The sequence below is a fragment of the Culex pipiens genome, chromosome 1 (assembly GCF_016801865.2).
Source record: "Culex pipiens pallens isolate TS chromosome 1, TS_CPP_V2, whole genome shotgun sequence".
Lineage (NCBI taxonomy): Eukaryota > Metazoa > Arthropoda > Insecta > Diptera > Culicidae > Culex > Culex pipiens.
The window spans coordinates 57874244-57885147 of NC_068937.1; the positions used below are offsets into that span (position 1 = coordinate 57874244).

The 10904-nt window shown below is 39.1% G+C and overlaps 1 protein-coding gene across 5 annotated transcripts in view; it reads left to right on the top strand.

The window, feature by feature from the left end:
* LOC120423040 (autophagy-related protein 101) overlaps positions 1-10904 on the top strand; it is a 45792-nt gene that overhangs the window by 3268 nt on the left and 31620 nt on the right. Inside the window, exons 2-7 of one of the 5 annotated variants that reach the window (XM_052706525.1) lie at positions 1457-1626; positions 1853-2084; positions 2145-2268; positions 7969-8067; positions 8131-8289; positions 10019-10107. In XM_052706525.1, the coding sequence (XP_052562485.1) occupies positions 1457-1626; positions 1853-2084; positions 2145-2268; positions 7969-8067; positions 8131-8289; positions 10019-10107 (873 nt within the window). Of the gene's footprint in view, positions 1-1456; positions 1627-1852; positions 2085-2144; positions 2269-7968; positions 8068-8130; positions 8290-8342; positions 9872-9971; positions 9995-10018; positions 10108-10904 lie in introns of those variants that run through there. The other 4 variants (XM_052706531.1, XM_052706529.1, XM_052706527.1 and 1 more) reach the window with 4 other exon arrangements.

The window sequence follows — 10904 nt, forward strand, 5'->3', positions numbered from 1 at the left end:
CTAAAACGGCTTCTGTTTACTATCCTCCATTTGATTTCGATTTTACTTATTTGATTCTCTTATTTCTCAACGCTTTTCCACTCTATTTTACCAATTGATGCTGCTGTAAAAAACTGTCTGCTTTCCCTTAATTTGGCAGCGATGTCAATTTTGTTTATCATGTGCCTTTTCTTTATTTATCTATTTGAATAATTTCTCATCTTCCCTGTAAATTGCCCTCAATACAATCTAAGCTTGTTTGTTACCTCTATTTATTAACTATTGTTAATTTCTTTATCTACTTCATAAATTACTATCTTTCTTTTACTTTTGATTCTTTACATAGTATATTTCCTTCACTGTCCATTGTTTTAAAACTTCACCTTTTTCTTAAGCAAGGTTGGAGCCCTTACTCAATTTATGGAATGATTAAAGGATTAACACAAACATTACTTTTGTACTTTTGGTAAACTTTTATAACATGCTTTGGACCAAAAATTGTAACAAAACACCGCGACAAAAGAAATAGCAACAGATAAACACGACTTAACATTAGGGAATATTTCAGGAGAAAACAATACACAGTAAAATAACAACAAGTTTTTGAATTCAAACTAAAATAAAACAGTTTTTGCTTTAATGAAAATTGATAGGCACACTATAAATGGTTAGGCGCTTATACTTACATCAAACCCTACGTAATGTACCACCCCCGGCCGAGTTAAAATGCGTAACCGGAAAAGAAGGTGTGCATGCCTGGCACGAACACTCAAAGCGTGTTCTAGCGTGCTGCTCGTACTGACTCAGAGCAAGGGTGAGATGTAGGTGTAAGGGCAGTGCGTGTTCCTGGTGCATAAGATCGGTCAAGGCCCGTTCTTACACTGAAAATTGCGAATTGCGAATTGCGAATTGCGAATATATGTGACGACCAATTCAATTTATTGTCTAAAATGACACCAAGATATTTACATTCGTCTTCTATTTTTATATCAGCAAAATTAGTTCTAGTTAAAGTTAATGGATTCACCGTCGAGCGATTCGAATTTTTAATATTGATTACGTTTGATTTATTTATGTTTAGTGTGAGCTTGTTTTATCGAAAATAGTCAGTTAACAATCGAAGATCATTATTAAAATTTATATCATTTATTACCATAGATTTGTTAAAGTAGAAAAGAGATGAATCATCAGTAAACAATGAAAAATAAACCGTATTGAATATTTTTGCCTTCCTCACCTTACTGAGAAAGGCTATAAAATCGCTCAAAAATGAACTTCTTAATTTGACCTCCTAGACCCATCTTCACGTATATATATCGACTCAGAATCAAGTTCTAAAACAAATGTCTATAAGAGAGAAAGAAACATGACTTAGCAATAATACTGGCAACGCTGCCAGCTACTTGGGCATGTGTACAATAGTTTAAAACTTTGCCAATTTATTTTCCTCCACACAAAAACACCATGCTATGCACAGATAAGACGTTCGGCCAGCATCGACGAAGACGGTGGTGTTTTCAACCGTCTTAGCGAGAGCTTCCAGCGGATTTCCCGTTCGCTGTCCTGCACGGCACTCGACACAACTGGCCACAGCCAGCGCCAACGCCATCGGAACCTTCGTCCGTGGTCGCGTGTGTCGCGCCGAAGGTAAGCAACAACTGTGACATCAGAAACTGACTGCTGTTGTGTGTGTGTGTGTGTGTGTGTGTGTGTTGTAAACAGTCATTGTGTGTTTTTTTGCTCATGACGGTCGATGATTTGTCAGCTGTCGAGTGCATGCTTGACGTTGTGATAGACGCTCGGTCATCTTGATAGTTTAGTGGATAATTTCTAATTTTAATTTCATTCACAAAAAAAATAAATAAATATACAGGTGGCATGAATCAACCCTAGCGAACGAGCATCTGCTGTCGAAGACCTGTTGGCCCGTTACGAAAGCTGAGTCTCTCTTTCTGCCCCATTTCCCGGTGGACAGTATTGCCGAATCACAGTACGCTGTAGTGGAGCACATTGCAAACGGTGCGTTCGGGAAGGTCTACAAAGTGCGTGCCGGCGAACGCACGACAGCAGCAGACTATGCACTGAAAGTACTTAGCAAGTCTGAGGTATGTAAATCACATGCAAACATTAGCACCAATGATGATTTGGCAATTATTGTCCCGTAGATTATCAACAGCGGTGCGATCGGTCAGCTGCGGGACGAGGTCGACATCCAAACCATCTGTGGCCACCATCCGTTCCTGGCGCGATGCGTTCGCTTCTGGCAGAATAAGAAGAAGGTGTTTTTGCGTAAGTATCTATGCTGGATCAAGCGGTATACACTTTGACACGAAGGGCTCGGACATGAAAATGTAAACGGCTACGTTTTGATGGGTCCAGATTTGCCCTGTTTAACGAACAGAAAATTAATAGCTACGCCGATATAGCACTGCAGGTGTTGTTTGTTGTCCGAATTAGAGCCGAAACCAAGCTGGTTACGGGCTTCTTTGTATAAGATAATGGATTATTAATTAACACTTCACTTGCAAAAAAAGTAAATTTAATAAAACTTCGATTTTTTCAAAGTTGGTTTTACAAGCCTTAAAATATGCAGAATCTAATCACATCTATTTTACTATTAAATTAGGTTTTAAATTGATCGCACTGATATACTGCCGTTCTACGCATCATTGTCCCAGGTTCAAAAAAGTGCAACTGAGAAAACGTGATTGAAATTTTTCGACCGATTTGTGTGTTTCTACGCGTAATTGATCCGGACAGGAGTGTAGCCAAAATGTTGGTTCGGGGGAAGCTTGAAGAAGACATATTCTTCTTTTTTCTTCATCTTCCCTCTCTCCCATACTGCCGTTCTACGCATAATTGTCCCATGTCAGTTTTTGACGATTTTGACTTTATGCCATTTTTAAGTTTAGTCTGATGTGTACTTTAAGAAAAACACATAAAATCTGGTACTTTGTTCGGAAACTCATTAAAAACAACACCAAGTCTGTTTGTCCCATCGTTGAACTTCTACGCATAATTGTCCCACCAAGTATTTTCTTACACGGAATCATTAGTTTTACTAACCATTATGCCTTGTTTATCTGTTGTATAGCAAGTGGATCACAAATAAGGGTGATAAACTGCTAACTGGAGCGACTAGGGACACATAGGGCGAATAGGAACCCACGGGACAATTATGCGTAGAAACACAGAAATCGGTCGAAAAATTTCAATCGCGTTTTTCTCAGTTGCACTTTTTTGAAAATGGGACAATTATGCGTAAAACGGCAGTATAGGTCTTCAAAAAAATTTTTTTTTTCCGCTGGCTACGGGCCTGGATCCGGAGCACCCTAGCATAGCATTTTATCACTCTTTGTTGTAATTCTCTGCTATAAAATAGGTAAACAAGACACAATAGGTCTATTCCCGTACTGCAGAATTCTGCTATTCTGCACGAAATTCCCGTACTTTTCTGCAACATAAGTAACTTTTTTCCCAGGCAGAACTCCTGCAATGAGAGAGACAGAAGTTGCAGCAAAACCGTTCCCGTACTTTTCTGCAAGCTCTCTCTTCTCTTTCTTGTTGAAAAGTGACTGCAAGTTGGTGTGATGAATGTTGAGTACACGCTTACATAAAGTTTGCAATTTGGGTAGAATCAAGCATTTTATTATTAGTTGTAATATATTTTTTTGTTTTATTATTTCTAAATTGAATTAGTCTTTTGAAGAGACGTTTGTATATTTTGAATCGATGGATTTTTTGGGTAGTTAGTTTTTTTATGTCTGGTTTTATTAAGAACGATTTTTTTGTGTTAACGATTTCATGCTTAGTTTATTAATGTAAATTATAGCGATATTTTTTAGTGTTAAAATGATAACTTTTTGAATAGACTTAATATGTGTGTTTAAATAATAGGTAAATTTAATTGCCAAATAATAAATTGTACCTTTAACGGTGCTACCAATTTGTATTCTTATTTGGACCAAAAAAATTGATGTAATTTAGTCGAATTCTTAAATTTTAGGAAGTTTAAATTCTAAAATTCGGAAATTCTTAAATGCGCCATCTTGAATCACAAAAAGTACATTTTTTTTGAGTCGTTAGAAAATCAGGTTTAGAGGATTTAGAAATTGAACATTTTGACGAGTTCTTCGGAAAATAGAGTACGAACTGCTTCTATTTTTTTTAATATTTGAGTTTTCATTTTTTTATGTAAAGAATTTTAAAATTTAACTTATTTTTGTTTTTCTTAGTTTCTTTATTTTTTATTATTTTTTTAAATCTGTAACATTTGAATTTTTGGTGTTCTGAACTTTGAAATATTCAAACTCTTGATTCATTTATTTCGAATTAAAAAGTCAAAGTAGTTATGTCACAGACATAACCGGAATGGCGTAGACTACGTAAAGTTTAGATGTGTGCGTTTGGTGAGAATCAAATCGGGTAGCAAATTGTTTAACATTCGACACTTTCGAAAAAATGAAATTCTTCGAAATTTTCAATAAGGTTAAAAAGATTAATAAACTTTTAGCATTTCTGGGCATGAATCAATACATAATTATCGATTTTGAAGGTAAACGAGAGCATTGGATGAATTTTTGCAAGAATGCTAAGAGCAAAATGGGGGGAGGGCAGAGAGGTTGGGGGCGAGAGCAGCCTCAGAAAGCTGTGCATTCCGTCACCCCCGAAGACTAAAATTTGTTCCTGAAATTTAAATTATTGCAGTTCGCTGCCTCGTCCCGGGTGGGACGAGGGACGGGGGATGAAGGCAACTCTTTCAACGGTTTGGAATTGGATACGACGTAACTCTTTCCAAAGCGCTCGCCGCGAATGCGACGAGTTAGTTGGATGTCCTGATAGTTTCACAACCACGGCTTGACACACGAGAGGCTTTTCGGCGGAAGGCAGCAGGCGCGCGCCTCATCTTGTTGATGCCTCGTCCCGGGTGGGACGAGGGACGGGGAGTGAGGCAACTCCGAAGAGTTGGGAAGTCTTCACCCCCTATCACGAAAGATCCAAACGGTCCGACCATCGAGAGGCAACTGGCTGACGGTGACGACGAGAAGGCGATGCGCGCTTCTTTTCCAGTTCTGGTCCCTCTCTCTCCTGCTGCTGCTGCTCTGGGCTGAGCTTTCCTGCTGCTGCCGGTCCGACGTCTGAGACGTGAATATTGGAATGAAAACTGGCGCACTTTCTTATATATGATTTCGGCCCGCTACTTCCCCTCCTTTTTCGCGACCGACACTCGGTCGCGTTGCTCGGATGATTTTCCCCTCAAAATAGGTACTTGACATTTCCGTCCGTGAGTGGGAAGCGCTCATTTTGCTTGCAAAATCTCTGCATTTTGAAAACATTTTAAAACATTCAATTGTTTCAATAGTTAAACTATATTGCCAACAATGAAGGTTTTATAGCAAATTGCTGAATAATTTTCGAATCGAATGGAACATAAATCGTGTCGATTCGATTAGAGGGAAGGAAGATATAAGCGTTTGACGGATGACACAGTATTCCAGGGCCTTCGGCCCGGGTTTTTTTGGAATGGCACCCCAGTACCTTCGACAAAGACGTAGTCTACGTCAAAAATATTAGAATTTTTAGATTTAGGAACTTTTAAGTTAGAAACCTTTATCACAGACAAACAGACGGGACACTCGAGTTCCGAACCATCGTCCTTCAAAAACGGCTATTTCAAATGCAATTTTGTTTCGGCATCCACTCACCCGGCACTGATGGCGCTGCTGTCGTGACAGCTCGCCCGTCTTTTCTCAGTGTGTGTGTTGCGTGTTTTTTTTTGTTTTTAAGTTGAGTGTGAGCACGTGTGAGGCAGCAAATGAAAACAAAAAAAATATTATGAAATTCTGAAATTCCAACGGTGATCCACTATCCTGACTTTGCGGGTCAAATTTGGGGAAGTTTCGGCCAGAGTCAGATGAGCGTCTGACTAGCGAGGGCATACCTTTTACCCCACTATTAACCAGATAGGCCTGATCCACTGCCTGCCGAAGTCGAGGCTGCTGCTGAGGCGCCCGCTACTGCGGAGGAAGCCGGATCCTGTGGTGGAGTCATCTCCTTCGAAGCAACCTGCTTATCCTTCGTGGACTGCTGCTTAGATTGCTGCTGCTGGTCGTCCTTTTGGCATTTTGACGATGTTGCGTCGATCGTGAGCGCCACTCTTCACGACTTTTTTCGTCTCATTCGGACCTTTTGGATTTGTTGGCTGGCAACTTAATTGCGCCGTGGACACGTTCCCCGCAGATGTTTCCAAACGCCCATCGTGGGGATCAATTCCGTTAGTTTTGAATTGGATTTTCCTATTCCGGCGGCCACTACTGGTGTTTTCGTGACCGGGATATCTTGTTGATGATTGTGTTTTCGGTGGAGGAATCTTAGACGGAACATGCAAGCAACGGGGAGGACCAGTGGAGTGGTCTCTGTCATTGTGTTTGTCTTGCATAGCTGCAGGTGCTGCCGCATGATTTGCCTCATGAGGTTCTGCCATTGGAAACGGAACCGACCCACCGTCATTTTCGGCCGTCGATCTTGATTTATTTATTTTGATTTTGTTACTGATGATCAGCAACAACAAAATTATTTCGAATCAGCTGTTACAATCGTTAAGGCTTGATTGTCTCACGCATACACTGACATGACACATGACAGTAGTGGGTTTGTATTGGTGTGTTTGGGTTGCGCTTCGGCATAAGCTCACCAGGCAGCGCTGGCATCGCCGTGATTTGGAGATTTGATGAAGGACGATGAATTTCAAAAATAATTTGTATGGAGAGTCACGTCTGTTTGTCTGTGCCTTTATTTTTTATTTCGAATTTTGAAAATTAAGATTTTTTTGAAATTTTCAATGTTTAATTTTTAGTTATTTGTATTTTTCAAGCTTTGAATTTCTGATTTATTGTTTTTTTTCTGAAATAAATATTTGCATTTTTAAATTTTTCTAATATCTGATTTATTTTTTTCAAGTTCCTCAATTTGAAAATAGATTTTTATATTTTTAATCACGAATTTCTTAATTTTCAGATTTCTAAATTTATGAGTTTTAAAATTGTAGAGTTTGTGATTAATTTTTTTTTATTTGTCAATTTCGTTGCGTCACCGTTGTTCTTCGATGTGAAATCCAATCATAATTTATTTATGTTATCTTTTAAACATTTTGCTATTAAAACATGTATTTATGGTCTATATAAATATACCTTCTATATTAAACCTTTTTCTTTTTTTAATTATGTTTTTAAAACGTACCTGCCATTCTCATTTCTTAAATTGTTTACCTAATGTAAAAGTTTTAAGTTGTTTCTATTATGAAATGTCTACCTAAGCATTATTAATTTCTAGTTTAATAAATGGTACATGCTTGATTTTTTAGATAAAATGTTGATTTGCATAAAAAATAAGTCCCCGTTCTAGAGGTAAACTTCTTCAATTACAATTTTTGTCAATCCATTTTTTTAATTGTTTTGAAATAATTTAAAAAACTTCAATACCCAATTTGAGTAAATCCACTCAACTGTGTACAATATTGCAGTAAAAGTACTGGAACGCGCTACCCAGGCAAAAGTTTTGCGGCTTCTCTCCTTGCAGAACTTCTGCAAAAGAGAGAGATGAAGAGAGCGAGCTGAAAAGTACGGGAGCGTGCTGCAAAAAAGTGACTTATGCTGGCTGTAGAATTCTGCAGAAGCTGCAGAAATTCTGCAATTCTGCAAGTACGGGAATAGATCTAATGCCTCGTGATACTAGTGATTCCGTGAAAGTAAATACTTTGTGGGACAATTATGCGTAGAAGTGTAACGGTGGGACAAACAGACTTGGTGTTGTGTCTCAAGCATTTTCGGACAAAGTACTAGATTTTATGTGTTTTGCCTTTCTCACCTTACTGAGGATAGGCTATAAAATCACTCGAAAAAACAAACCGAAGTAGAAGAGTTACAACAATAATGATTGACCGTTTGTGTTTCACTAAAAATACATAGGGTTATTCTAATTTATTTACAGTTTCCGACTACCTTTCAAACGGGGAGCTGTTCCAAAAGTTTACCAAATTTCCACATGAACTTGTTCGTCTGTACGTCGCAGAAATTGCGCTTGCTTTAGGTAAAATCACCGCAAAATACACTATAACCCCATTTGATAACATAAGAAACGTTTTTTTTGCAGATTTCCTCCACCAGGCCGGCATAATTCATCGCGATCTAAAGCCGGAAAACGTTCTGCTAGACGAGGACTTCCACGTTCGGTTGATCGACTTTGGCTTTGCCCGGTGGCTCAGCATCGGCACGCGGACGCGCACTATCTGCGGTACGCTGCAGTACATGGGTAAAGCATTGTTCTGAACTATCTCTCTCTTAGATTAACTTGGGTTACGTTAGGATTTGTGGGATTGAAAGGTTGAAGGGTCGTCACAATGAACGCACGTTCGCAAACGTTTGACCTCACGATGGAGGGTCGTCAGGTGGACGAAGCCGTGTCCAGCATCTTCCATACGATTCTGTTCCATCGGAGTTTGGGCAAGTTTATCTACACATCCGATGCAATGTATTCGGTGGGAAGCATTGGATACATGGACGTGGACTGCGACTTCATTGACTTTACGTACGTTTGCTGCACTTCGCCGCAGCTGGACGAGACGATCCGGAAGGAGATTGGCGAATTTAGCCGGCAGCTGCGAAGCAATGAAAGCTCTGGCACTGGGCAGATCTCGCTCGAATTCTTCCAGCGTAAGAAAGCTCGCTGGTCGTTTTTGAGCGAGTGCATCCCGTGGGAAGTGTGGACCATCCGGCTAGAATTGATCAACCTCACAAACGAGGACGATCGGCAAATTTGCCGGGAACGGGTCGGCGATATGCTGTCCGACAAGATCGTCTACATCACGGAAGTCATGAATCGACACGACTATCTACCAAAAACGCCCAACCAGACGGAGCTGGACTCGGTTTTTGACACAAACTACCCGGATGTGCAGCCGTATCTGTTTCAGTTCAAGTTTACCACCACCGGTCCCAGCACGAACTCGGTCGGGAAAACTATGAAAAAGCTGTTCAAGAATCCGCTCTCGTTGTGACTGCTGACGTCCGCGATGATTGTGGCAACAATGCTGGCTATTGTACAAAGGCTCGCCAGTGGCAAGAAGAATGTTTCGTTCGTTGTTTAGAATTGATGTGGGTATCTTTATTCGTAAGAGGCTACCGATCGTGAATGCAAACATAAAAAAAGTGTTGTTATTACCTTTCTCGTCGGCTGTAGTCAGTCGAGTTCTGTGTATATTAGCAAGGATTAATTGAGACACAAATTGCAATTCTCAAATCAAACTAATCAGAGTACGGAAATCGTGTAGCGTAAATCTATATTTTTAAAAGCACGGCATGATCGAATGTCGCATGTGCTGATTGCAAGCAAACCAGTCAAGACGCAGCAGCTGCACACAAATGAAAGTGCACACCTTCACATACACATACACACACCATACTTGTAAGTAGTTTATAAAACTTATTCTAAGACAATAGTTCATGAGTTGCAACGCCCAATTAAGAGTTAGTTTGAGAAATAAAAACTACTTTACGTTGCAGCTAATCAATGTTTGTAGTTAAATTACATTGTGATCCGAGTTTGAAAAAAAAAAACAGAAAAAAACAGTCAGAGTAAAAAGCTATTTTAATGATTGAGTAACAATAAATCGAATGCGTCAAATGCACTATTATGCAGTAAGGTATGCAATAGAAAACAAAGTGTGTATATTTTACAATGTTTCAAGAGCAAACCACGTAGAACAATAGGCAAGCGTTTCGTTTCATTGTGCGTCGGTGTATTTCCTTCTACAAAAGCAACATGCAAAAAAGTCACAAAACTTTCGTGATGCTTAAGTGAAAAAAGATAATAAAAACCAATATTGAACAATTAATGCTCAGTGGGAAACACTTCTGTCCTGAAAGAATGGTTCCCTTTTGTCAGAAGGTCATCAAAACTACTTGCCTCAACAAGAACGTTTTATTTTGTTTCAGGTAAGTAGCGGCGTGCGTGCTAAAGCAATCGAATGTTTTCATTTCAGCTCCCGAAATACTGGCTGGCGAACCGTACGGCCATGCGATCGACTGGTGGGCGCTGGGTGTTTTGGCATGCCGGATGTACACCGGAGAGGTGAGTACTGCTCTGTATATTTCACATTTAAGTTACTTTAGCCTTTTTCAATGAAAGTACTGTTATTTATTACACTTACCTACACAAAAATAACTGCGCAGGCTCAACTCGAGAGGAATTATTAAGTTTTGGGTTTCCCAAAAACAAGTACCTTTTTGATTTTTTCAAAAATATTCAGACAGCTATTTTTGGAATGTATGCAAGAACGACGAACCGCCCTAATTCTCTATACAAACTTTGCTAAAAAACCTTTCGGCCCTATCTAAATATTTTTGAAACAATTTAAAAGTGCATGCTTCCTTTCGAGTTGAATCTGCGCAGAAATGTTGTTGGTAGATGTTATTGATCAGCAACATTGACAAATTGCTCACTAGGGCGAATAATCTGGGACAATTACGTGTAGAAAAACAAGAAACAGGAGGTAAAATTTTGATCGCGTTTTTTCACGACCATTGTACAATTATGAATATTGTTGTATGAAGAAAAAAACCATGGAGGAAGGAATCAATCGGAAAATCCTTCCTGCGACAAAGATTGTGCGAATATTTATACATCATGCATGATGCAACAACAGTTGCATGATGGAACAACAGTTGTCAACATTTTTGTTTGGAAACTACACACCAATTTTTTTTTGCTGAAATGCAGTAAAGTTTTACTGAATTTTAATCTACTGAAATTTCAGTAAACGATTCAGTAATTTAGATTTTAATGAATTCTCAGTTAACTGATATTTGTCACTTTGACAGATGATTTACTGAAATTTCAGTAAAATGATTGTCAAAACAACTGAAATT